The sequence below is a fragment of the Oreochromis niloticus genome, linkage group LG9 (assembly GCF_001858045.2).
Source record: "Oreochromis niloticus isolate F11D_XX linkage group LG9, O_niloticus_UMD_NMBU, whole genome shotgun sequence".
Lineage (NCBI taxonomy): Eukaryota > Metazoa > Chordata > Actinopteri > Cichliformes > Cichlidae > Oreochromis > Oreochromis niloticus.
In genome coordinates, this window is record NC_031974.2 from 25,236,041 (window position 1) to 25,263,733 (window position 27,693).

At 40.6% G+C, this 27,693-nt stretch overlaps 3 protein-coding genes and 1 non-coding gene across 5 annotated transcripts; 1 reads left to right on the forward strand and 3 right to left on the reverse strand.

Moving 5' to 3' along the window:
• Positions 1 to 3,445: 3,445 nt before the first annotated feature.
• On the reverse strand, positions 3,446 to 5,547 carry LOC109200426 (kinesin-like protein KIF20A). 2 transcript variants are annotated; one of them, XM_025910364.1, is made up of 6 exons: positions 5,222 to 5,542; positions 4,968 to 5,063; positions 4,109 to 4,228; positions 3,888 to 4,026; positions 3,631 to 3,815; positions 3,446 to 3,527 (listed from the first exon to the last, which is right to left on the reverse strand). In XM_025910364.1, exons 1-6 carry the CDS (start codon positions 5,321 to 5,323, stop codon positions 3,471 to 3,473), a joined length of 699 nt encoding a protein of 232 aa, XP_025766149.1. In that variant the 5' UTR covers positions 5,324 to 5,542; the 3' UTR covers positions 3,446 to 3,470. The 2 variants fall into 2 exon arrangements, with proteins under 2 accessions (XP_025766149.1, XP_025766150.1); XM_025910365.1 differs by lacking the exon at positions 3,446 to 3,527 and having other exon boundaries at positions 3,658 to 3,823; positions 5,222 to 5,547.
• A 2,191-nt stretch (positions 5,548 to 7,738) lies between these two features.
• rps20 (ribosomal protein S20) lies at positions 7,739 to 9,244 on the reverse strand. The gene is made up of 4 exons (XM_003460099.5): positions 9,085 to 9,244; positions 8,342 to 8,441; positions 8,085 to 8,158; positions 7,739 to 7,964 (listed from the first exon to the last, which is right to left on the reverse strand). Exons 1-4 carry the CDS (start codon positions 9,085 to 9,087, stop codon positions 7,782 to 7,784), a joined length of 360 nt encoding a protein of 119 aa, XP_003460147.1. The 5' UTR covers positions 9,088 to 9,244; the 3' UTR covers positions 7,739 to 7,781.
• LOC112847966 (small nucleolar RNA U54) lies at positions 8,231 to 8,296 on the reverse strand. The gene has a single exon (XR_003221803.1). It is a non-coding gene; the product is annotated as a small nucleolar RNA U54 (small nucleolar RNA).
• Positions 9,245 to 11,155: 1,911 nt separating the features above from the next.
• On the forward strand, positions 11,156 to 20,036 carry anks6 (ankyrin repeat and sterile alpha motif domain containing 6). Its single transcript, XM_005466004.4, is given in 19 exon segments — positions 11,156 to 11,426; positions 11,429 to 11,483; positions 12,476 to 12,694; positions 12,827 to 13,031; positions 13,202 to 13,352; positions 14,903 to 14,947; positions 15,054 to 15,258; positions 15,527 to 15,633; positions 16,164 to 16,315; positions 16,404 to 16,641; positions 16,777 to 16,826; positions 16,900 to 17,094; positions 17,194 to 17,356; positions 17,447 to 17,673; positions 17,824 to 18,016; positions 18,146 to 18,213; positions 18,313 to 18,429; positions 18,701 to 18,797; positions 18,892 to 20,036. Coding segments are annotated over 19 exon segments (2,808 nt in total). The 3' UTR covers positions 18,942 to 20,036.
• Positions 20,037 to 27,693: the final 7,657 nt, after the last annotated feature.

The following is a 27,693-nucleotide window of genomic DNA, read 5'->3' on the forward strand; positions in this document are numbered from 1 at the left end:
TGCACTACTGCATGTTTGAAAATTGCAGGAACCACACCAGAGGACAGACTGCTGTTAATAATGTCAAGGACAGACTGCCCTATACTAGGAAAGATTTCTTTTAACAATCGTGGAGGGAAAGGATCCTGGGGGGAACCTGCGGGGTTAATATGACACCCCGCATCCTCTGAAATGGAGAGAATCACAAGCTCAAACTGAGTAAAATCAGCAGTGCAAGGCACAGAGACAGAGGGTCAGAGTCAGGAGCTGTGATAAGAGCCCTGGTGGTGCCGACCTTTTCAATAAAAGGCGATCATCATGTCTGGCGATTATACCTCAGCAGAGACTTTGTTTGGTGAATGACACAGGTCAGAAATAATAGAAACAGAAACAAACTTGGGAGTGACAGATGAGCAACCACACACACCGGCGCCATCTTGTTACCAGTCAGGTGTGAAGAACAGTTAGACCAAAGGTTCATTCAAGACTTTTTATGTGAAGGGGAGGATTTTAAACTGGATTCTGGTTTTATCAGAAAATCAGTTCCACTCGATCTGTTTCAGGATGGCTGAGTGGTCTAAGGTGCTGTGTTCAGGTTGCAGTCTCCTCTAGAGGTGTAGGTTTGAACCCCATTTTGAGCAGTTTCTGCTTGGTATGAGGAATCAAATGCACAGTCTACTGCTTGCTGAATTTCATCACTTGCACACCTGGTGTTTGTCAAACACTTAATTCAGGCTTTTTCACTTAATACAAGATATTTTAGCTTGAAATAAGTGAACAAATCTGCCAATGGAACAAGTGAAAATAGTCTACTTTTTTCTAGTTTTAAGCTGCTTGTGTCTCGTTTAAGTGTAATGAGATCATTTTGACTAGAAATAAAAGAAATATACTTGGTAAGATTTAGAGTTTTTGCAGTGTGTGCTCCCAAAGCTGCCTCTTTTGCCTCTTATCTTATCTGCAAAGGCATTCCCTAATGTGACTGGATCTTTCCCTCGGGTATGTGCTGCACATTTAAAACGGCAATTCTACTGGGCAATAATACTGCTTATTGCATATTGGCTATCAGTGTATATTGTCACATTTTGTTTCTCTGCAGCTTACATGCAAAAGGGCAAAAAGGTTGACGGATTTAGAGTTGTGCACCGCTTTATGGTTATGTGTGGTTGTGAGAGGAGCAGTGACATTAAAGACAAGTGTCTTGCAGGTGATAGAAATGTCATCTTAGTCTGCAGCAGTAAAACATCTACCTCGTGTGGAACTAACAGTGTCAAAGGGTGAAATAAAACTATTTCCCCTGGAACATTGTACAGCTTGAGCCGCTGCATACTTACCTCACACGCAGAGGCAAAGCAGAAGCAACTGGATCTAATCTTTTAGGATAGTAAGCTACTGGCTTCATTTTTGGGGAAAGTGCTGTTAGTCCCAGTCACTTGGCATTTGTGCTGTTCACAGAACCACAATTCCATCGCTGAACTTCCTCCTGCGCCGTCGGATGGAGCTTGGCACGCTCCCTTCAAGCTTCCATCTTGTGGACGATCTCCTCAGTCACTCCTTCGCATGGCACCTCACGACACCTGCAAGTTAGTAATTGACACTCCTCTTTTGCTACGGCTCTCGCCATGTGTCAACTGCACACAATGAGACATGCACAAGAATGTTGCACATTCTTCTCCAGGGTTTCCCTCTTGGAGCAGCTCCACTCCGAACCTGTAACCCTGTGTATAAACATTAGTGAGCTGTTAAATGTTAAGCTTGTTTAACTCCCAGCTCCACCCGGAGCCTGTATCCTAGAAGACAAAGTTAAAACAAACTTCACATTTCCAAACAACTGTAGGTCATAAGAGTAATAAAGTATTCAGCATCACAAAGACAACTAGAAAGTGCATTTTCTGAAGAAACTGCAGTGTGAATGCTTGAATCTGAATGTATGCACTGAAATGAATTAATTGCTGAATTTAAGCTAAAATGTTGAATGAGCTGGAAAATACAGAATTTTTAACCTGAAAACAAAAGTGCAGAACTTTTGAAAGCTTATGTTCACACAGAAGAAGTTGGAAAATGGCTGAAAATGTATAAAATGTAAATTAGAAAAAGATGAGTAATGACAAAAGAAAATTTAGAGTCAGAAAACCTCTGAATATTAAACGTTCATATTCTTCTAATCACTTAAAGAGTGGAATTATGTATTATAAATCTCCAATTAAAAAAACCCCCAACTTAATAAAAATAAATGTAAAAACAAATTTGTTGAAATGAACTTAAAAGATGAACAAACATTCTGGAGAAAATACAAACTTTAATATACAGCATAATGTTTTTCAGACATATTGTGTATATTATGTTTAATAGTATTATATACATCAATTTGTTTTGTATGTCATAAAAATAACATAAAAATCTTTTTTTTTCTATTTTACAGCTCCTTTCTGAAAAGGACTAGTAGAATAAATAAAAATAACTAAATTAAATAACTAAATAAAAATAAGCAACATATGAAGTACATGAAAATTCAACTTTTAAAACCACAATCCTGAACCTTTAAATTGTGTTGGTTTCTTAGAACATGGCTGAACAGCTGTTTCTATCCGTCTACTTAATCTACTGCTCTGTCTACAGATCTTTTTATTACTCATTTTTTACGTTTTATTGTAAACAGTGTAAAGGAGAACTGTATAGAGATTTTTGAGTAAATTCAAATGAAAGCCTAAGGTGGTGACACAGTTTAAAGACAGACTTTAAAGAAAATTCTTATTTGAAACTGGTGATAAAATCCAGGTCAGATACAGTTACATACAAACATACAGTACACACTGCTGCTCAAAGGTTGGAGGTCAGTTAGAAAAGTCCCTGATTTTAATAAAAAATTGGCTTTAATGTAACATCACATGAAGGTTATCAGTAATGTTTTCACAGCTTTAATCAAATCATTCATCATCCATAAGTTGTGATGGAAAAATGTCTGCAAGCGTGCAGGAGCCCATTTTTAGAGACAATCACTCCTGTGTTATAATGTTAATTGAAGTTTATCAGGTCAGATGACCAATAGATGATAAGAAATATACTCTTACTGATTATTAGAGTTGAAAAGTACTTTGCTAAGCAAAATTAAATGAGGTTAGGCTGCAACTTGAAACGTTTACATAAAAGGCTCAGTTGGTGATGCATGAAAGAAAAATAATTTTCTTCTACAAATCTATTGGAGAATTCTGATTGTAAGAAATGAAAAATATTCAAAGAGTGAAACTGTTGGAAAAGTGAAGGTTTTGTGCAGCTGGGTGTTGCAGCCCCTTTAGAGGAAAATGTAAACTTGGTTTAATGAGGTTAAAAACAGAAACTGGGATGATCCAGACACATTTATTGTTTCTTTAATCCCCACAATAGTTTGAGTTTGTGCTCAAATGTCTTAAAAAGCTGTTTTGAGTGATAAATTAGGCTTTTAATGTGTTAAACTTGCATTAGATAAGACAATGTACCACTGAACACAGGAGGGATTATTGCTGAAAATGGGTCTGTGAACACCTCTGTAGATATCTGAGAGGATCACACTCCTAGACCAGAGGAGAGACATATGAATGTAAACAGCACTACAGTCAAGTGCTTTATTCCCATCTTCTCTTTTCTGGAATACATTTGACAGAACTGAGTCCTTACTTCTTTAATTGAAGCAAAAATGGCAGCTTTAGTGCTTCTTTCCTGCTTTACTTGGTCAAAATCCAGAGACTGCACACCATTCCTGAGGTAGGGCTTCAGGTCCATTCCCTGATACTGATGTTCTCCAATGTACTGAAAAGTGCTTTCCAGCACTCGAGGCAGTATTCCTGGCTCTTTTGGAGTTCCTGCAGCACTTCAAAACATTACCATAAGAACACGACTTGAACTTCACAAGGATATTGTGCTTCTGTCCGTACCTTGGATTGTGAAGGTTTTCCCAGCATTGGTTACACCATAGCTGAATATCAGTGCATTCTTCCCATCCAAGAAATCACTCATTTGGCTTTTGACTGTGTTCTCAAACAGCTCAGCCTGTGTTGTGTCAGGCCCAAAAATCTAGAAGGCAACAGAAGATAAAAAGTTGATAATTATTGACATAAAAGGGGGGAGAAAATGGGTCATTTCAAATGTTACTGACCTGTGAAAAAGAAAATTTGTGGAGTGACATGCCAATTCCTTTCTCACTGCTCTTCATGGTGGCAGAACCTTTTGGTGCATTCAGTGTCACCGTCTGGCTGTTTTCAATCACAACACAAGCCTGAGAGATGGGAAAACAAAGTGTTTAACAGTCTTTGTAAATCAAACCATCTCATAACAGGTGAAAGTCAGAACTGGCATGGGCCAGTTGGTGCAAAAGTGGCAACTACGTCTTAAATCAGGTGCTCTTTCCATCCATCCATCCATCCATTCGCTTCCGCTTATCCTTTTCAGGGTCGCGGGGTGCGCTGGAGCCTATCCCAGCTGTCATAGGGCGAGAGGCGGGGTACACCCTGGACACGTCGCCAGTCTGTCACAGGGCCAACACACAGGGACAGACAACCATAGTTTCCTCACACCTAGTGACAATTTCGATTATCCAATTAACCTATCCCCACAAGCTGCATGTCTTTGGACGGTGGGAGGAAGCCGGAGTACCCGGAGGAACCCACGCAAACACGGGGAGAACATGCAAACTCCACACAGAAAGACCCCGGCCTGATGGTGGAATTGAACTCAGGACCTTCTTGCTGTGCGGCAACAGTGCTGACCACCGTGCCACCGTGCTGAGGTGCTCTTTCCATTAGTTTTATTTTGAATGCAAGACAACTGCTCTTAAATAGTATTAGGCTACAAGATCATCTAATCCGGGTAGGGAGACCTATTGTGTTTTAATACAAAATGTTCCAGTCTCTTATATTGATGGAAATGTGCAGATGAGCTACAACACTTGCAGAAGAAAGCAGAGAGGATACACACTGGTTTTTCCTTATTGGTCATCCCAGTATGTTCGAGTGTACCTGATCCTCATTGTTAGAGAGCTCCTCTTTAGAGAAAGGCCTCACTCTGAGATAAACGCTCATTGTCTGCTGTTCAGCTGCACCGGGCACATCAGTCTAACAACAGAAAAAGACCAATCAAAGCAGAGGAGCTGAGTTTAAACTGTTTTTTCCAGTCCCTCCATTCAGTTACTGGGACAGACTCCTCAAGTAAGCGAAGAATTGGCAGCAATGGTAATGCAATAAAAACACAAACAAACAAAAATAAACATTACCTGTTGCAGGGACGTGTTGCCAGGAGGAAGACAAGTAAAGTCCATGTCAACAGACTGCATACAAACACTGTTTTCCTGAGTCATTTCACTAACTTCACTCATCTTCAAGTAAATTAGCTAAAACAACAACAACTACTACAAAAAGAAGTAATAGTTATTTGTTAAATTCATACATGAGATTGAGTGTAAGATATCAGCACTAAAGCTGATTTAACAGCCACTGACTATTGTAGGCTTGAAATAACTCTTTGCACCTTAACAAGAGCCAGTAGACCTGCTGGTTTTCCTCCACTGAGAATCAAGGGAAAGCTTCTAATCACCACTAATTGGAAGCAGATGTGAGTTCAAGCAAGTCATCAATATGTCCAACCAGCTTGGAGTGCCCTGTGTTCCAGATTCTCATTTGATGAATGTGTCACTGTACAAAAAGGAGACATATTGAAAAATTAACAAGCAAACAAGCAAGTAAGACAAAATGGAACCGTTTTAATCTTTGAGGATTCTTCCAAACATAGATTTCCTCATTTGTTTGATTTGATTATGATGTTGGAGAGCGCAGTCTAACCCACCAGTGTTCACTGTGGTTTAGATCTGCAGCCGGTTTCACAAGCGCAGTCTGTAGGATTAAACAAGTCTTATTTAGCTCAGGTTTACGCAAAAAAAATTTGGAGTTTAGTTGTCTGGGACAAAACGAAATTACAAACAGAGATTGAGAATAACCCAAATACTATAACATAATTAGGGTTTGGTGGGAGATACGTAAGCGGTTGGATAGAGAAGACGGCACATTATTTTTAACCCCTTTATTGAGAAACACAGACTTTGTTGCAGGAATGTCTCACAGTATGTTTGATATGTGGCGTAACAACAGGTTACAAATGATCGGCGACCTGTATCAAAACATCACATTGATGAACTTTCAACAATTGAAGTCATATTTTAATTTTTCTTGAGAACATTTTTAGCTCTCTCCAGGTTCATAATTTTGTTCATGCTAAAATGTTACAATTTTTAGAAACAACTACATATGATGATCTGGAGACATTTCTTATGAAGGAAACATACAGAACTCATTTTACTTCTGCTTTTTATTCATCACTGTATGCTCACAGTAGCAGTACATTGAGTGCTATTGAAAAATGGGAGGGAGATCTTAATAATCAATATACTGAGGAGGAATGGAAAGGAACTATTAGCATAGTTAGGTCTACTTTCACTTGCAACCGCCAGGGAGAAACCCAGTACAAAATTTTGCACTGCCTATATATAGGCCCTAATGCAGGGGTAGGGAACTCCAGGCCTTGTGAGCCGGTGTCCAGGAGGTTTTAGACCTCACCCTGGGTCAACACACCTGAATCAAATGATTAGTTCATTACCAGGCCTCTGGAGAATTTAAATTGCTGTGTTGGATCAAGGACACATCTAAGACCTGTAGGACACTGGCTCTTTAGGCCTGGAGTTCCCTACCCCTGCCCTAATGTTTTGCATAAGATTAAGAAACAACATTAACTTATTTACAGCATAAACTATGTACTAAACTATTGTTGCTGGCTCGGAAATGTATTATTTTTAACTGGGTCACAGATAAACCTCCTACTGTTACTTTGTGGTACAGGGAATTGTTTAGATTAATTCCACCTGAAAGAGTTGCTGCTGTCTTTGGAGAAAAATGAAGATTCATTCCTCAGTGTTTGGTCTCCCTTGCTTATTTATTTGCCAGATGATTTGTCCCAGCTGTTGAGAGATGGTCGGTTGTCTTTAGGATACCCCCAGGCAATTGGGGAGTGAGCACCAAGAATGGGAGTTTACTTTTATTTTTTTACTTGTGTGAATAATGATAAATATCTGCTTTTTTTCTCCCAATCTATGTAATTCTAATTTGATCATGATTTTAAATACATGTGATTGTTTTCCTGCTTTGTGCGAATGAATAAAAAGTGTTGTACAAAATAAAGTCAAACACCAGACAACTTACTTGTAGGGTTACTATAATCTGCTGTTACCATGGAATCAATAGCAACAAAAAAAGCAGTATTTCATGACCATCTTTAACTTGTTTCACCAAGTTGCCTTAAAATCTATCAAATGAATATCAGGAAGTATCTACTTGGGTTTTAGCCCCCCCAAAATGTGTTGTTTATGGGTTAAAACAAGCCTTGTAAGGTGTAAACTATACCTCACCCTTTGTGTTTACAGCATTCCTATCATGTCACTAGCCCCTTTAGTTCAAGCTCTCCATAATAAGCCTTCAACTGGCAAATGTTTACACTTAGTAAAAGCCCTTATTAATATACATGTCCTAAAGAAAAGAAAATGCCAAAGGTAAAGTTATATCTATTGCTTGAGAAAACTACAGCCATTCAGCGAGCTTGCAAAACTGCTTTTTCAGGTTCCTTTATTTGCACCTGTAGGTAGATTTTGCTAAAGTTTACAATTAACATCTAGATCTTAATCCCAAACTTGCCCCTTCTGAGGTTCCCCATCATCACCAACACAAACTCAAACAACACCACACCATAGTTTCCTCAATCATTGCTTTATTGAAAAAAATCTGGGTCATTTATGCATCAGCGATAGTGACTTCGACCTCTACACCAGGTTCGATGCTGATGGAGGTGATCTGCTTGACAATTTCAGATGGGCTGTGCAGATCAATCAGGCGCTTATGGATCCTCATCTGGAAACGATCCCAGGTTTTGGACCCTTCACCACAGGGAGTCTTTCTGGTGGTGATGCGCAGAGTCTGGAGGAAGGAAGAGAAACGCATTTTACTTTGATAAAATGATAAAGCATCCAGGATACACCATCAAGAAAAAATGTATTCCAATGTGGTGTTAGAGTTCTGAGCCATGGTCTTCAGTACCTTGGTTGGCATGCGAACAGGTCCCTTCACCTTCAGATTCTTCTCCTTAGCCCCACGGATCAGGTCTGCGCAGACTGCAGATCAGAAATGCACAAAACTTTTGAAAACATGGCCAATCATCACTTTGCCTTGATTTGCTTTCCAAGCCGTGGCTCAGAATAGCGTATACATAAATCAGGGTTTATCAGTCAAATTTTTGTCCTCATAGCTCAGGTCAATATTAAACTCACACATTAAATAAATCTGAGCTTAATTACCCTTCTCCAGAGATTTGACGTTGCGGCTGGTGAGGGTGATGCGGATGCGGTGGATGGCAACCTCAGTATCGACTGGTGCCTTGCCGGTGTCCTTAAAAGCCTGGATGTGAGGAGGAAGAAGCAGTTACTCAGACCCATCTCTGATATTGCAGGACAATGTTAAAAAACAACAGTGGTACACAGAATATTACACAGCATGGCTTACATTCAAACTACCCCCCCCCCAAAAAAAAATGGGGGAGATCTCAAGAACACGTGCAGCAAACTAGTTTAGGTTTGATTCCTTTTTTACTGATTCGAAGCCCGGGCAAAAGCACCTGAACGCAACGGCAGACAACTATAATTTGGGACACCCCGATAAATAACGACACCCATATGATTTACTTTCAGCAACAACCGGCCCTTCTTTGACTTCTCTATAAACCCCACAAAACGCGCGAGTCAAGAGACAGCTTTAACTTTTTCTCAGCGAGTCTTCAGCCTCGCTTAGAAATGCGCCGAAACGTAAACTGTGCATTTAACATCCTGAGCCGCATGAATCTACAGCTTTCTAACGTTAGTAAAATTGTATTTACAGTCCGTTTGGAGGGTGTTCATGAAGGGGTTGCGAGCGCCATTAGCTGTCGGCATTAGCAGCGACACTCCGTAAAACTCTTGAGTTCAAATTACTCTATAAATTATCAAGCCATTAGCAAAACCAGCTGCATACAAGTTGCTGGCTGGCATAATCAAACAGCACATACCATTGTGAATATTCCTGACCGACTTATTCGGGAAAAAATTCAAGCGAACAGCGGTGAGCCAGGAAAGCACGCCACCAACGTGGTTAGCTCTCGGTGAAAAGACTGAGCAGAGGCCCGTTTCCTCATATGCACTGCTCATCCGGGAGTCTTCTTCTTCTTCGTTAGTGTTTCAAGCGGCTTCATAACTAACAGCGACATCTAGGGGACACGATTTTACATGACTTTGAAATTTGTCACCATTGGAGAGCAGTGGGCGCTCTCCACATTTTGTGATCACGTATGTGCGTTTTAGATAAGACTTTTTCTTTTTAAAATTGCAACTGTTACTTTTACTATTATTCCAGTAACAGTGATTTGTACAAATTTGTTACAGTAGTTGTTGTGTTGTTACTCATAATCTATGGGAAATTCTTCATTCCAAAATGGGTATTTAGAAGCAAGAAACAAAATCAGAATACTTTATTAATCCCAGAGGAAGTGAAAAGGTCACAGTTGCTCCAAGACAGTATAAACAGTAACAAGCAAGTTAAAGTATCAATATTAAATAATACAATATATTACAAAATGTCTCTAATAATACAAATGACTGAATTACACAAATTTCCGCAAAAATATATCACAACAAAAGCAAGAATTGTCAGTAAATTGAAATATATAAAATCCAAGGTTTATTTATGCAAATTAGTAAACATCAAGGAAAATGTGCTTGGTATAAACTGAATATATGCCAATCAAGTAAATTTTATTTGACCAGATTCCATTAATTCTAAGGTTTTACACTGTACTTATATAACAAAATTACAGTGAAATTTTATACGTAATTAAATTAGTTAAAATCGACATTTTTTGTTTGTTTGTTTGTTTATTTGTTTTGTGAGTGTACTGGAAAACTACATTTTTTCATTTAAGATATTGCTTGTTCTTTCTACTGAGAGAAACAGAAATCTCCCATTTTTTTTAATGTATTTATTTTAGTTTCTAATGTAAAGCTTATTTTTACATTAAAAATATATTTCTGTATATTATGGAAATAGCAATGCTTATTGTAAATACGGTACTGCTATTTGGAGTCTGTGGCTTAAAAAAAAAGGAAAAGGAAAAAGTGAATTGCTGCATTTCTCCACACACACCACTGGAGGGCAGTGGAAACACGTTTTTCGCCCATCTGTTTAGCTGCGCGTTGGCAGGACATGGATAACAATAACAATCATGACAGCATTCAAAATAAACCAGAAACGTAGTGTTTTTAAAAATGTTAACCTCTGTATATCTACGACAACTAAATAACCTCTTAGTATGTAATGCAAAAACCTCAGACAACAACAGCAAAAAGAGACATAAAAAACAGAGAACACTTCCGGTAAAAACGTTTCAGAATAATACAATTTTTTTTAATACGATTATGTTGAGGCGAACAAAAAGTTCAGAAAGATGGTGATAGCTGAGTGAATAATATCAACATCGATACTATTCTGTGGAACACTGCGCTTTTGACATTTACGTTTTTAAATTGAAAGATGTGTCATTTGCTTCGTGTCACAACGTATATATTGAGGTTTGTGACACTGTATATTTTAAAATATTATCTTGGCTGGTAATGTATCGGACACTAGTCATAGACGAATGTGGAGTGAGGAAATACAAACGCAATGTAATGAAATATACGAAGCAGCCGAGCTATAAGTGGGTAAGTTGAGCAAAGTACCCCAAAAGCTGATCGTACCTGAGTATGCTTTTGTTTTGAAAAATAAAAGAGGAAGTAGTGCCGTGTCGCCGCTAACTTCACCGTGGTCAGATTCCTAAACAAGTAACGGAACCGGGCATCGCCGGCTGCTTGCCACAAAGTTGTTTTGTGAAGAACATTAGACTAAATGTAGAGACTGGAGAGGAGCTCCTTGGCGTATTGTTTGAAAGGAAGAACATTAACAACAAATCTGAACTTCATTTTGCTGTGCGTCATGATTTCCAAACACAGGCCGCCGCCAAGTGACAGAGGAGAACTTTTTCACGGTTATCGTCGATAAAACAACTGGAAGCTGAATGGAGACAAAACAGCGCGGTGAATAAAGACATGAATTTCGGGGTCCCCGCGAATTCGCGGCTACTTTTACGTGCCTGCGATGAGGGGGACTATGAAACGGCCCGGGGCATCCTGGAGCCCGGAGCCCCTAAGGAGTCCGGGCGGCAGAGCAGGCTGCGATCAGAAGCGGGTTCGGAGTGTGACGCCGCGGACATGTTGTCTCTGGTACCTGTGGATTGCACCGACGAAGAGGGAAACACCGGCCTACAGTTCGCCTCGGCCAGCGGCCACGAGAACCTGGTCCGGTTCTTGTTGAGAAAGGGGCCTCAGTGGACAGCCGCAACAACTACGGCTGGACCCCACTGATGCAGGCTGCGAGGTGGGGCAGCTTGCTGGAGCTCATGTAACTTGTCAAGAGGGTGGCACCAGACTCCGTCTAAAAATGTGCCTATTTTATTTGCCACCGTGTGTTGTTAATCATAAAGTGATTTATATTAAAGGGCAGAAATCTTCCGATGCCCCTCCCCAATTCGTCGCATAAAAACACACATTTTAGTGAAGATGGAAGGGAGCAGATTATGTTTAGTCTTGTTCCCTTTAATATCACAGCTAGGCTGATCGGGGGGTTAACATTTTCAAAACTTAGTGGAGTTTCGTGGGTATCACTTTATAATACAGCCAGCGACTAATTCCCCTGTAATTAAATGGTATTTCGAATGATTTTATTTGAAATTAAAATGTAATTATATTTTACCAACAATTAATTACACGAAGGCACATTATAATAACGGGGTAACAAGTCAGGTTTTTACAGGAAACAGAGGTATATATGTACTGTAAGTAATTTTAGGGGTGTGGATTAATCTTGCCCCTCTTTATTTAATCTTTAATTAACCTCTATTATTATAACTGTCCTTTGATTTTACCAGTGTAAATGTGATAAAGACTGTTCTCACTACCAACTAACAAGAAAAAATAAGTATCATCAAAATTTGCAGGCTAATGAGATTTTATAATGATGGAGCCAAGCCTAGCTAAATTGATCTTAATTAAAAGAAACAAAACTTAATTTATGCCCTTATGTGCAGGCCATATTATAAAGTAATACCATTGTTATCTAGAGGTTTCAATGAGCCTTCAACCTTCTTTATAGAGAAAATTCAAGTGCTTTGTAGCAAATTACTGTTCATTTTTATCCATTTTCTTTTTCTAATTTTGAACATACCTGTAGTTTTCTACCCAGTCCTTGCTTAAAGTCCACTGGCATCTCTTTTGGCGCCTGTGATAGCTGGCTTAAAAAGAGCATCCTAATTCACCTGGAACAACTTCTACATGCAAAGTTCTTTCTTTGTGTCTTATTTCTCCTCGCAGGTTTGGCCACTTGACTGTCGCCCACATTCTTTTGGAGAACGGGGCAGAGATTAATGGGCGCAACAGGCTTGGAGCAAGCGTCCTGACCATGGCGGCTCGCGGGGGACACACTCATGTAGTCAAGCTGCTTCTGGAAAGCGGTGCGTACGTGGATGACTTTGATCACCTGGCTGTCGCCGCAGAGGCGGTCTCCAATGGCAACAACAACAACAGCTGCAGGTTTTTTCTCTTTTTCAAGTAAATCTGTAGCCCAGTGTGCTATCTAACAGTGTAAAGGACTGCACACATGTACATTTAAGTTAAAAAGAAAGCCTAAACATCCTCCACTTTTTTTTGCTTTTTTTTTCACAGCGGATCTGGTTTTGGACCTGGTGAAGGCTGTCTGGGAGGAGGAGGAGGTGGCAGAGAATTCATGGACATCACAGCGTTGATGGTGGCATCTCAGCACGGTCATGAGGCCGTTGTGCGCCTGCTGCTGGAGTGGGGCTCTGATGTAAACTTCTCTCAGAAGACCACTGGCTGGGGACCACTGATGCTGTCCACTCTAAGTGGGAAGGTGGGGATTAAAACATGGATGGTTGGATGGATAAAAAAAAGATATATAGGTAGCACACTGTGGGTATGTTGGTGGTTTTTATTAATGGGTTTTTATAAATTGATTATCATGGACCTGGATTAATTTTCTGTAGGACCTGGTGATTAAAGCTGTGTGTGTGTTTTGTAAAGGTGGCTGTGGCTCAGCAGCTGGTGGAACGTGGAGCGGACCCAGACCGAATCAACGTTCTGTCCAAGACAGCCTTTGAACTGGCCATGCAGCTGAAACAGAGAGACATCAAGGCTTATTTGGACTCCATCACTACTGTCAGACCACAGACAGGTACGGCCTTCCCTCAGTTACTGATTCAGACTTTGCTGTCCTGGCAAAGTACAGTTTAGTAGTGCCAGAGCATCTTATGCACGTCTTCCAGTGTGAAAACGTTTAGAAGCAAACTAAAGAAGCTGAGCGGCTGAGCCTGCATACTTGTGTTACATGTTCCCTAAAAAGAACAAATGCTGGCTGTCCCGTCTCCCTTCCCTCACCCCTTAGCGGACGCATCAGATGACTGCCCCTCCTGGTTCTGTTGGAGGTTTCTTCCTGTTAAAAGGGAGTTTTTCCTCTCCACTCTTGCCAAGTGGTTTTTCATAGTGGGTCATTTTATTGTTGCGGTTTAGTATTATTATTATCATTATTATTATTATTAATACTAAAATTAAATCAGCCAAAACAAACAGACACAAATAACATGGATAACATCAGTATAAAACTTCAGCCTAACCTGTATCTTGAATGCATATAGAACATAAAAAGAACATATAAAGGAAACAGTGGTTTCCACAGTAGGTCCTGTGTTAATACACTTCACAGTAGGGCATAATGAAGGAGTTAGACGAATGTTTTGGATTATCAGAGAATAGCAGACTGATGTAATAGTGCGAAACATGAAAGACAAAAATAAAAAAAAGACAAAATAAAGTATATACTCAACTTTTTAGTGTTTTTTGAGAGTGTGTGGCGTTTTGAAAGTTTTGAATTTTATTTTGGTAGCACCATGTTAACAAGAGAACCGACCCCCCACCCCCACCCCCTGCAGGTTGTGAATGCACTTCAGTTAACATTGACGTGAGACGGGCCAGAGGAGCTCAGCCTCTTTGATGTTTCATGGCTCTTCTCGCAGGTAGTTCAGGTTTTTAGCTCAACTTACCAACGTAGCCACACGCAGTGTATATTTCAAAGGTTTTAATTGCAGCATGCATACCGGGAAAAGTGTGAAAAGGCAAATCAGGCAGATTATTGTGGATTTGTTAGCGAAACCTACCAGTTTTAATTTCTAACGATGTACAAGTTCTGGTTAAAGCATGAGGTTCTTATTACTCATATCTTATCAGAAGTTCAGGAGTGGGCCCACACTTCAGACATCGCTGGTTTACCTCTGTAACCTGCCCTATGCAACTGTTTTTCTTGTTGCCGTTCCTCATTCTCATTGTGGGAACTGAGAGGGATCTATCAGGATTAGGAGCTGCTGCCTTCCCCAAACCACAGCGTCAGCCTCTGGCTTAGCTCTTTGCTTCTCATTAACGTGTCATCTTCATTAGCAGTAAACACTGGTAAATCACATTTGGAGCTTTAGTTCTTGCTAGTGAATGCGTCTTTCGCCTCTCTACTTTTCTGCCTTTTTTCTTTTTTTCTCTGCAGTCTCGCACATAAATTATGGTTGGTGTGATTTATGTGTGTGTTGAACTCTGTAGTATGTAACAGTTGTGTACTTAACACCCCACCCCCACCCCCCACGCTGCCTGATTTTTGCTGAGCTATGTGGAGTCTGGCCAAGCAGGGCAGTTTTTTTCCAGATCTCTTTCCTCTTCTCATTCTCGCTCGTTTCTTCACAGATGATGAGAGAAGAAGGCCAGATGTGTTCAGCGCTCTGAAATTAGGTAAGCTAAATCGAACTGATAAACCTGGGAGAAAGGTTTTCGGGAAACGAATGACTTTACCACACGACGGTGCCTTTACACATCTGTGGATATGTTTTCTTCTCAGGAAATTCACAGCTGGTCAAAGAAATCCTGGAGGAGGATCCTGCTCAGGTGAATTTGTCCAATCAGGAGGGAGCAACGCCTCTCATGATGGCAGCAGTAAGCGGCCAGTTAGAGGTGGTTCAGCTGATGGTGGAGAAGAATGCAGACATAGATAAACAAGATGGTGTCCATGGGTGGACCGCTTTAATGCAGGCCACCTACCACGGGTGAGGAGAAGCTGCTGGTTTGTTTCAACCAGAAAATTGTTTCTTGCTTTTTTTTTATTAGACGGATTTTTGATAAATTTAAGGTTAAGAAGTTTGGCTCAGGTGTTAAACACTGTTGTTGTTGTCCTGTTGGTTTTGAATGTCAATTAGAGAGTGACAAAAACTCAATACCATATTTAATATCACGATGTTTGACTTCCAAAGTCATACACAGAGCATGTATCATTTCTTACACTGTCTTTTGTTTTCTCCTCCGCCCTCCATTCAGCAATAAAGACATTGTCAAGTACCTGTTGAATCAAGGTGCTGATGTCAACCTCCGAGCTAAGAATGGATACACAGCGTTTGATTTGGTTATGCTGCTCAATGATCCAGGTAGTTCTTACTGTCATTGCTCCGTCTAATAACACTTTGGGAAAACCTCAGCTAAAGAGGATAATTCATTCATAATCAGCTAAAAAAACAAACAAACCAAAAGGCATCCACCACTTGTGAAATCCCTTATTTAAACCTTTTAAATAAAGTAGTGTACTTAAGATGAGGATACAGGACACAGATAGTGATTTCATAATATCAACCAATCAAAATTTAGAAGCATGAATTGGAATGAAAAGAATTGAATCTTTTTTCAGTTATATTTGCTTTTAGAAAAGCTCATCTCTAGTCTTTGGTTTTAGCAGTAAGTGATGAGGTTGCTTTTTGAAGTATTAGCTGTGTGAAACGAGCTGTTTGAATGTGATGGGTGTTTATCAGTTTGTCTAATCAAACAATTCATCTTTTATAGAGAAAATAATCAGTAGAATAATCTATGATAACAATCATAAAACAGGTCGACTTAAATCCCTCACTTTTTGCAAGTTATTAACTGCATATACTCATAATTTTTCCCCTGTGTTTTCTGCCAGACACTGAGCTGGTACGTCTGTTAGCATCCGTGTGCATGCAGGTAGACAAAGATAAGTCGAAACACCGCACCAGAACTTTAATGACGCGCTCCAAGAGTCGACAGTCCCTCAACAATGTCCCCTTGCCACCCGATGACAAAGGAGGCCTTAAGGTAAAAACGTAATTTGCAAAGTTGCTTTCTATCAAGGATACAGTAATAGTTTTGATTGTAACGCTCCTTTGTGTCCACCCTCTTCCAGTCCTGGTGGAGTAGGATGTCGAACCGCTTCCGTCGGCTCAAGTTAACTCACACCCTCAGGCATGGCCTTTCAGCCAATCGCCTGGCTCCATTTCCAGATGATGCCGAAAGTTCACTGGATGCCACGATGAAGGCGAACGGGAAGCCCACTGCTGTGTCCAACGGGGCGGTGGCACCTACTCCTGCTGTAGCAGGGAATGATATGAGCACCGCCTGGGCAGTGAAGACCAAAGATGGTGGTGAGTCACAGTTTCCTTAAAACCACGAATGACATCACATGTCCATGAGATGTTTAGGGTAAATGTAGCTGAGCATATGTCCAGCTTTATGTGAGCAAAGCAATTGATAAATGTGATGTATTCTCCTTTCAGCAGGTCATTGCAGAACATCCTCAGAGAAAGACGACTTTCTAATAACCACAATGGTAGGAGCACTATCATGGATTATAGTTATTTCAGACGTGTTTGTGACTCTTAATATGTGTCTATCTTCTTTAGTTGAGAAGCGGTGCCCCCTTGACTCGGCTGCCAAATGACAAGCTGAAAGCAGTGATTCCTCCCTTCTTGCCACCCTCCAACTTTGAGCCGTGGAACTCGGACCGCTCACGCGTCCTCAGGGAGGGCAAGAGCGAAGTGCCCCGCCTGCCCATGCCACCACAGAGGAAGCTGAACAGCAGTGGAAACTCAGATATTGTGAGTCCTTTTGGGTGTTAGACAGAGAAGGTTTTAGTTCAGGTCGGAGAAGGCGAAATTTGTCCTTATGCCGATCCTTCTCTCTCCTTTATGGGACAGACATCCATCAGCCGTGTGGTCAGCAGGTCCATTAAGTTTCCCAGTATCCCCAAGGGACCATCTTCATCCTCTCCTTCCAACTCTGGTCACTATCACTCCCCCCACTCCTCTGGAGGCTCAAATGGAGTGGCGGGACTCAACCGGGACTCCCACAACCGTTCAGGTTCGCAAGTAAAAACATTAAAAGCAAAAAGTGATTGCATGACACAGGGGCTGCAAAACACAACACAGTCTTGCTTTCTCCTTACACCAGGGGGCAGTGCAGACAGTGTGCTCTCCCAGATAGCAGCCCAACGTAAAAGAGCAGCTGGCCTTATAGAGGTAAAGAGCCAACCTCCGGAAAAACAGCACAACCAGACGCCGAGTCAAGCCCCACCACCACCACCAGTTTCAGCACCTGGTTTGCCCCTGCCTGACATCAGCCTTCCTGACATTCACACCCATCCCAGCCTTGTTGCCTCAGACATCCATTCCAGAAAGGTCTCAACTTTCTTTCACAGGTTTTCTTTGACAGTAACTCTTAATGTCTTGTATAACTGTGTAAAAACAGCCAGAGCTGAACAAATGCTTCTGTTCACACCAATCATCCCGTAACACTGTCCACCCTCACTGTCCTTTTTCAACTCCTAGAAAATGGAGTTGAAAAAGAGACCTCAGTCTGGGAATTCCTCCACTTCCAAGAGCACATCGCCCACTCTCACACCGTCTCCTTCACCAACACCCAAGATTCCCCCCGTGCCAGGAGACTCTCTGTCCTCAGCCTCTTCTCATCCACGCTCCAAGAGCAGCGGAGGATCCAGCAGCGGAACCATCACAGATGAAGGTGTCGGCCCATTTTATTCAGCATTAACCCAAATCATCACCATGCATGGATTGTGTTCTTTTATGTGCTTTGATGTAAAATAAGTATGAGTGGTATCAGTTTCCTTTATAGTTTGTTTTACTTTTTCAGATGAGCTGTCCAGTATTTTGAAGAAACTGTCCCTTGAGAAATACCAGCCTATATTTGAGGAACAAGAGGTACTCCATCTTTTCTTTCTTAGCCTTCTAACCATACATTTTCACAATTAAAGCCCAAAAATGCATCACGTTTCTTTTTTTTCTTTTCTTTTCTTTTAGGTGGATATGGAAGCATTCCTGACTTTAACCGATGGAGACCTGAAGGAGCTGGGCATCAAAACAGACGGACCCAGACAACAGATCTTGGCTGCCATATCAGAGCTCAATGCTGGAAAGGTACGTTCGGTTTAGCGTGGTTATGCATTTCAAAGTTGCTTCCAGCAATCTATTTCTGTGCTGTGTCTTTCTAATGTATATCCCAACATTATGTCATAGTAATAAACTGCCTGAGCCACCAGAGACATATAGAGGGAATTAGTAATTGTGTTACAGTGTGTTTACAATTGTGTAAAAGTAGCCAGATATGGCTACTTTTAAAGAACATTTAGAGCATCTTTGTCGGAAAATCTGTTCCTAATGCATAAAGATCACTGTTGTCTGTCATCAGGGTAGAGAGAGGCAGATCCTTCAAGAGACCATTCATAACTTCCAGTCTTCTTTTGGTAGCAGTGCCAGTAACCCCAGGCAACCAGGACAATCACGCTGTAAGTAGTGAAAACAAGCTTGTGGGCCTGTTGAAAGCCTTCATAAAGACAACATCTTGATCTGTTTATCTGTCTATCTGCTGTCATTCTTTAGCTCCAACAAGCTGGATGAGACACCAGGTTCGTTCCTCCAGCAAAAGGTAACCCCATCGACTTGATGCACATGTGGAAGAAAACCAAAGGTACTTAGAGTAAGAGTAAAGTGCTGCTGACACCCTGCCAAGATGCGAACGACATGGAGACTTGGTGCGCGTGTTCTTGACCAGTAGAGGTCTCAGTGCAAGAGGACCATGCATCAAAAAGGCCAATCAGGTTGTAACAAACTGCCTGTGTCGGACCCTCCTGGACCAAATTGTCTCTGTCATGGATTATAAAGCAGGGGTTCAGTGCCCTGCTGCTTTTAACAAGCACATGATGTTACCACGGTATGAGGCTTTCATGGTACAGTGATGTCAGGAAAGTGCATTACACAGATGTTAAAGTCAGGTACAAGGAACCTTAAAGGTAATAAAAGATAATTTTTTTTATTTCTTTGGTTGACCAAAGGCTTTATTGAAAGTAAAAATTATTTTTAAATGCTAAAGAAGTTATGAGTAAAACTAATCATCTTTAGAAATAAATAGATAAAATAAATAATAGTTTGTGTGTGTGGCTGAAGCTGACGAGTCTGGCAGATAGTAAGAAAGAAGAGCCTCTGTCGTGTTGCTTCTTTCAGTAGTGTGGATGAGTAAACAGTGTGATAACTGTCAATTTTCATACATTGTATACCGTGAAAAACAGGAAACCCACTGCCACCTTAGCTGCAAAATATACTTTGGTCTGAATAATGCAGCAGCTAACAGCAGCTGGGTAAAGCAGGGAGTCGGGATAGTGAAAGACAAGAATGTTACACACAGCAGAGGAAGTGAGTGCGAGCCATGAGAGATTTTTATTTTGTCTCGACGAATGTGAGAAATGCAGCAGATGTATTGTATAAGTTGCAGGTGAAGTCGAGAGGAAAGAACTAGCTGTTAGCTAGCGAGACTGTGACTGAGATTTATAGGCTGTGCTACAACTGAGAAGGTGCACTGATGAGGAGCGCTGATGGAGAAGTGAAAGTGAACTATTTTTAGTCAGCCAGTCCCCGGGACTGCTTTATACTAGTTTATGTGTTGAATCTTTAAACCACTAATGTACACAGATGACTTTATTAGAGACTGTGCTGTCATGAATAAATAAAACATTACGATGATGTAACAACATGTTCTTTTTTTGTTTTTTTCTGTTTAATACTTTATTGGATTTGTGATGAGAAAACTTTGGCAAAAACATTTTGGGAACATTTTATGAGGAGTATAAATTTAGTTTAAAAGAAGTACATTGAGCAACAGTTTCCACTCAGCTCACTCCGTTCATCCCTCTGGCCCCACCGTGAAACACGGAGAGACAGACGGACTGCTATATCATTCCTAAATATCAGGTACTCCTGTTCCAAGTCTTAAATCCAAATGATGGCCTGTGGTACTGTTCAGGATTGGCCGGTTAATGTGAGATGACGCTGATGCAATATCCTGTTTAGTCATGTCCCAAGTCTGGGAAATATAAATTAGAGGATGAATCACTAAACAAACTGAATACAAATGGGTGTTCATAATTAAATGCAACAAAATGAAGTAAACACAGAATACAAAGTGCATTCAGCGGGGCCTTGGTTTTATAGCTGGAAACCAGGTTTAAGGTCTAACTTTGCTTGTTTAAGAACTTTATATAAAAACAAATGATGTAAAACAGTCTCCCATCCACAAGATGGCAGCGATGTGCAGTTGATGCAATAAATTATACTCGGTATAATAGCATGTAATGTTGTTCTGCACTGATTTTGGTGTGTGATCGTATCTTCTGCTTTTTAAATGAGATGCATTAAAGTAAAATGTAATCCCATCAATGGTCATAGAAAGTGGCTAATGTTTTCAAAGCCAAGAAGCCCAGTTGGTACCTGACTCAAAAAACTGAAACATTCAGGATTTATTTAAAACTATAAAAGTAGTAATGTAAATAATAACTTCTTTTTGACAGGCACAGGCATGTAAATAAAAAATATTTTTATTGTATCCAAATGACAAAAAATATAAAAATTACAGAAGAAAATATGCTATTGTGGGAAATAAGTGGGCGCATAGAGGAGGCCAACTGAACACAACTGTGCTAAAAAACAATACAAAACACAGCTTAACAAAACAAGGCATCTCAACAAACTGATCCAACTTAATAAGAGAACTGAAACTAAATACTAGTAGAGGAAATGATTTAGATGCGACTTGGGGAAAACTACAGAGAAGATAACTAAAGTTAATACAAAAACACCTCATTTCCCATGTTGTCACCAGAGATGGATCAGTGAATTTTGTTGAGGCATGGTCAGTGTATCACATGAGGTTCCCCAGCAGCCTGAGCCTATAGCAGCATTAAAGGTTAAAAGCAATTTAATTAAAGCAAGTAAAGGTGCTTCTGGTCAAGCCCTAACTATTAGCATTATCAAAAAAAAAGAGGAAAGATTTAAGTCATCTTAAAAGTAGAAAGGAAGTCTGTCTCCAGAATTGTCCTGAATTACTTTTAAATACTAAAGGTCATCCTCCAGCCTGAGAGTGCTGTGCTCTATTAGGTTAATAACACTGAGGCCTTTAAAAATGATCGGGCCCAATTATTAAAAACATTGTCTGTGAGGAGAAAAAATGTAAATTCAATTGTCCTTGTGCCTCTATGGGAGTTAATATGGGAGAATATGCTCTTTCTTTGTATGCCTCAGGCATGCTCAAAAAGCTAAGGAGCTTCCAAAAAGCTTATTCTGTTCATCTGGACGTAGCGTTTTTAGTGGGAAAAATGTGACTCATCCAAGTGACTTCTTCAGTCTCAGCTGACTGCAGGTTTCGCCAACCTTATAAACAGTGCATTTGCACACTGACTGAAGCTAGCACCACTGATGAACAATGGGCTGTGAGGTCAGTTTTTTGATCATTAATATGGAAGTTGTCATAATCATTTATCAACAACAACTGACTGATGACCACTGATCAATTGCCATGAGTACCATTCACAGAGAATCGGGGAATGGCTTCAATCACAGCATTGTAGGATGATGAAAGCTGTACCCTTAGGCTCCCTCCTTGATTCAGAGATGTCCATCCTCTTTTCACGTAAATGGCCTCCTTGACTCCACACTCAAACCAGCATTACTCCCTGTCCAGGATGTTTGCATCCTCATCACTGAAAGAGTGTCCACTGGCCTGTAGGTGTGAACATACTGCGGAGTCCTGGCCTGACGAGGTACCTCTTCTGTGTTGTGCCATCTGCTTAGCCAGGGGTTGTTTGGTTTCCCTGATGTATAAATCATGGCAATCCTCCTGGTACGTGTTGGGGGACCCGATCCTTGGGGTGGACCAATTTTTGGCGCAGTGTATTTTGGGGTTTAAAAGCCACAGAGACATAGTGTTTAGAAAAAATGCGTCTCAACTGTTCCGATACTCCTGACATATAGGGGATCACTACAGGTTTTCGCTTAGGCAGCGGTTGTCCTCTCCTGGATCGGCTGGAGCTTTCTTTAAGTGCCTTCCCAGTTTTGACAAATGTTCAGGTGAGATAACCACATTTACTCATTGCCTTCTTGATGTGATGTTCTTGTGCTTCCCTGGCCGCTGTATCTGTAGGGATGGTGTTCAGTCTGTCTTGTAGCATCCTGATGACACCCTGTTTGTGCTCCAGTGGATGATGAGAGTCAAACCTTAAATACAGATCTGCATGCGTTGGTTTACGGTACACATCAACTGTTAACTGTCCCCCATTACTGGTGGAAATCTCAGTCTAAGAAGGCTAACCTGCCACTTTTCATATCCTCCCTGGTGAATTTGATGTGTTAGTCTAACGAGTTAATGTGATCAGTGAACTATGGTACATCCTGAGATTTGATTTTCACCCAGGTGTCATCCACATACCTGAACCAATGACTCGGTGATGTTCCAAGGTAGAATAACAGAGCCCTTTTTTTCCACTTCTTCCATGTATACGTTGGCCGCAATGGGTGAAACTGGGGAACCCATGGCACACCCATGTTTCTGCCTGTAGTAGTGAACCTTGTATGTGAAAAATGTGGAATTAAGACACAGTTCCAAGCGCAAAAACACTTGATTGGTGCTGAGAGTGGTCCTTTTGCTGAGGTTGGGGTCATGAAATCTCTTACGAACTACCTCCACTGCTTTAGTGACTGAAACACAAGTGAAGAGAGATGTAACATTGTACAAAACCATTGTTTCATCTGCCTAATGACATCGCTCACCTTCTCAACAAAATCCAAAGTTTTCTCAATGTGGGGTTTAGAGCTGCCTGCCAGACGGTTGAGGATCAAAGCCAGAAACTTTGAGTTGATATAGGTGACCGAGTTGATGATACAGACAGTTGGTCCTAAAGGTCTAGCCTTTCTGGTTTACCAAACCGTGCACCTACACTTGTCTGCCGAAAGGATGATAATATTGTTGTCATTACCAAGCGATGTGAGATATAATTTCGTCTCCTCCATGCTGTTTGATGCTGGGGGCTTTGCAATGCTGAGACAGGCTAAAGCTTTCGTCCGCAGATGCTCTGCTTCCACATCTGCAATGTTGTGCTATGATGAGTTCCATGAGTAGCAGGATATGTCTCGGCATCACAGCAAATTTCAACCCTTTTGCAAGGATGTTTTTCACTGTTTGGGTAAGTTGTCTGTCAGACAAGTTTTTCACCCACTTGTCCACATCCTCGGTGTGGAATCCTTCCCTCTTCTGGCCACTGAGGACACTGTACATATTTTGCTGATGTTTCCAATGCACAACAAGTAGGTCAAAGTTCTTTTTTTGCCTGGTCTTAGACTTTTCAAGCTGTCCTAGATGAGCCTTCTCAGTGAATCCAAACACCTTTTGAAGAGTATTCTCATCTAGAAGCTCCTCTTTTGATTTTAGCACATCAATGGTAAAATTTGTTTGTTTCACCTGTTCATTGAGCATCTGGCTCTGTGCCTCCTGGAGGATTCTTGTTGCTCAGAGGCCCTAAATTGACCTCGTGGCCCATTGTTCATTAGTCGAGCTAGTTTCAGCCATTATGCAAGTGTATTGTTTGTAAGGTTGGGGAAACCTGCAGTCAGCTGAGACTGAAGAAGTCACTTGGATCAGTGACAGAACGTTTCTCCCACTGAAAACGCTACGTTCAGATGAACAGAATCAACTTTTGGGATAGAAGTAATAATGCATGAAGTAGCTTTTAGCATCACTCTGAGAAAGGATGTTTCTAATCTCAGCAGTACTGCCCAGATGAAAGAAAGCAGTCATACATATTCGTTTAATGTGCACATTTAAGGATATATCTTGGGTAAAAGAACCTCCAAGATTGGAGTGCCATCTCAGTAAGTATCTGGTTCAATACCATGGTTTCAAGATTTTTAGGGCTGAGTCCATTAACCCCAGTTTTACTTGAATTTAGAAGCAGGAAATTACAGGTCATCCAGGTCTTTATGTCTTCAAGAAATGCCAATAGTTTGACTAATTTTTTTGTGTCATCTGGCTTCAACTAGGTATAGTCTTCAATTCAATGAAAATCTGTGCATTATTTTCTAATAATTTTGCCTAAGGGAAGCTGGATATATAATGCAAAAAATAGTGGTACCAGCATAGAGCCCTGTGGAACTCCATGGCTAACTTTCATGTATGACAAGCACTTCTCATTTACATACATAAACTGGTATCTGTCTGAATGCAGTGTTGTATCGTATTTGGTATTAAAACTAAAAGCTTGCTGTTTAAACCTAAAAGCTGGAATGATGCACAAGAGTGAAACTTTAAATATGGAAGTCTGATTGATATGATTGCATGCATTAGATAAATGTTACCAAATTGTTATTTCAATTGTGTGGTTATGGATATGCAACTATAAATACCCCATGTTAATACTGAGAAAAACTGGTCTCTGTCGCCATTGCGTCAACAATCAAACATAATAAGACGCAAAGCCAGATACTTTTGTGATATGAAACTGCTGTGAGCATGTGAGAATGATCAGTGGAAAGATGTGTTAAAACGACGAGCATTTCAAACCACATTCCCTGAGGTTCAGCAACACAGACGATCCTCAAACATGACCAAATAGCAACGCACTGGCATTGTGGAAATCATTATTGATGACCTGGATATAGACTGGCCCGACAGGCAGGCGACAAGGTTCCTGTAGAGTTTAATGAAAAGCATCACTCAGTAGAGGAAAGCAGTCCTCTCCAGGACTGTGGCAGATTGAGTGCGCAGTCATGTGTGAGCTGTAAGAAACTGGTGGGGAGAGAAGTACATTTGGAATATATTAACATCGCTGTGGCATGCGGGCAGCAAATGGAGTGACTCATTCAATTTCCTCCCAATTGTTTTCACTCACATCAGGTTTCAATTGGATTGAATAACATTTAATAATATTGTTTGTAGCTGTCAATACAGTAGTCATGCAGTAGTGATAAACGACAGACATAGATCACGGGCACAAACTGATTAAAGATGAAAACAACTGTTTCTCTAATGATTAACACAGCAGAAACCTTTTATTATTTGATATACAATAAATTAGAATTTTAAATCTTTATTTCTTACTATCCTGGCTATCTTAGCCAAGTTTTAGCAAAGTGTCTGCTTTAAATCCTAGATTTAAAAGAAGATCCTCAGTAGAGATCAGTTTTCAGTTAAGTGGCAGTTTTCTGATTTCTGTTCCCTGCACTTTGCTTTAGAAGGCCTCATGTGAAAAAGAAAGTTTTCACAGCACTGTGCTATACTTTAGGAAAGTAAATCCTGCCCCTGTAGTTTGAAGTAGTTTGAAGAACCACCTTTAGCAGCAATAACATGAAGTAATTGTTTTCTGTATGACTTTATCAGAATCAGAATCAGAATACTTTAATAATCCCGAAGGAAATTATAGTATCTCACATTATTGTGGAGGAATTTTTGCCCACTCTTTGTTACATTATGCTTCAGTTAATTGAGGTTTGCAGGATTTGTAAGCTCCCATCACAGCATTACAGTCATTTTGAGGTCTGGACTTTGACTGGCTCATTGCAAAACCTTGATTTGTTTCTTTTTTAGGCATTCTGGGATAGATTTAGTGCTGTGCTAGGGATCATTGTCTGGTGCAAAATGCAAGTTGGGCCAAGCTTTAGCTGACAACAGACAGTCTCACATTTGACTCTCGAATATTTTGGTATACAGAGGAATTCATGGTTGACCCCTCACCTGCAAAGTACCCACATCCTGTGGCTGCAAAACAAGCAAAAATCATCACCCCTCCACCACTGGGCTTGATAGTTGGTGTGAGATGTTTGTGCTAATATTTTGTGCTCGGTTTTCTTCAAATGTGGCCAATCATCTTCACTTTGGTCTCATCTGTCCAAAGGTTTGTGTTCTAGAAGTCTTTGTAGTTTGTTTAGATGCAAAGTTGCATCTAAACATGTTCTTTTTAGAGAGAAGAGACTTTCTCCTGTTAACACTTGCTAACATGCCAGTCTATTTCAGGTTTTCTAATAATGCTGTCATGAACTGTAACATTTAACACACTAACTGAAGCCTGCAGTCTGAGACCAAGCTTTTGGGCGTGTTTCCAATTTCTCTGACCGTTGCATGATTTGACCTTGTGGCAAATTTGCATGTATGTCCACCCTTGGAAACATTATGGCATTGTGTTAGCATACAGCTGAATGATTTGAATTCCAAACTGCCAAAACTTCTGCTTTTATAGTGGTTCTCACACTAGCAGCACCTGTTTGCTACTAATTCCTGTGAAAGCAGTTAGGGTGTACTTATTTTTTCCACAGCATTGCACAAAATGCTGTGGACGTTTTTTTTTCACATAACTACTCTTTTGTGTATTCCTCTTACACAGAGATGCCGAGGACAAACAAAGACAGAGTCAAAAAATGTGTTGCAAAATCTTGACAAGTAACTTGCTTTCAATTGATTACCAAGAATCATCTCAAGAAACATCTCAAAGCTGTCCCGACTGTTTCTCAGAGTTTTAGAAAAAGGGGACTCAAATGATAAACTAAGGCTTAAAAATCCTTCTGACTCTTAATCATCACAGTTAAAGGACATACATATTTTTTAAAGCTAAAGTCCTAAACTTAATGACTTGTGTGTGTGTGCGTGTGTGTGTGTGTGTGCATGTGTGTGTGTGTGTGTGTGTGTGCGTGTGTTAGTGAGAGAGATTTGGTATTGCAAGTGACCTAGCCTCAGTCAGTGGTGACACAGTTTGCTTAATATGACAGACATAATAGAATTTTCCCAGCATTTGGACGTCTTCCCAAAAAGCTTTGTTCCTTTACCATGAAATTCACTTTGTGGCCATCGGCCTCTGGCTGTACAAGCCAGTGCGGTTTTCAGAAGCGCATCACCTAAGGCAATGCATCTTTACTGTGTGTGTGTGTGTGTCCTCATGTGTATCTTTTGATACCTCTGTTGTGTTGTATATTGCAATGATTGCAGGTTTAAAGCTTCTGGAGCTTTCACTATTTAACAGTCTCTGTTTTTTAATTAGCTCACTTGCCCACTGAAGACCTGTCAGTTTGTTTAGAAAAGCTACAGTACATCCAAAAAGCAGCGTACATAAATATCATAGCCTTGTGTATTGTTGTGCAAACGATGTGCAAGTAAACAGTTGCTGCTTGAGTTCACATTTGTGCTCCACTGTCAACATTTATCACTGCAAAAGTGACTCATTTGCTTGCAGGGTTTCCCAGCATCTTGGGTGTTACACAACACCACGACCCTCTCTGTCGGCCTCTCTGTGCCCTTTTTTTTCGTGCACTTCACACAGATAGAAGCAGAACCGCAGCTGTGGGATGGAGCAGATTACAGAGGGATTGATGGGA

Coding starts and splice junctions, on each gene's coding strand:
- LOC109200426 (XM_025910364.1), bottom strand. CDS start 5,323: ATGAGTGAAGTTAGTGAAATGACTCAGGAAAACAGTGTTTGTATGCAG. Junction 5,064..5,221: donor GCAACACGTCCCTGCAACAG/GTAATGTTTATT, acceptor TTCTGTTGTTAG/ACTGATGTGCCCGGTGCAGC. Junction 4,229..4,967: donor TCTCTAACAATGAGGATCAG/GTACACTCGAAC, acceptor CCCATCTCTCAG/GCTTGTGTTGTGATTGAAAA.
- rps20 (XM_003460099.5), bottom strand. Junction 8,159..8,341: donor CGTCAAATCTCTGGAGAAGG/GTAATTAAGCTC, acceptor TCTGATCTGCAG/TCTGCGCAGACCTGATCCGT. Junction 7,965..8,084: donor CTGTTCGCATGCCAACCAAG/GTACTGAAGACC, acceptor TCCTTCCTCCAG/ACTCTGCGCATCACCACCAG.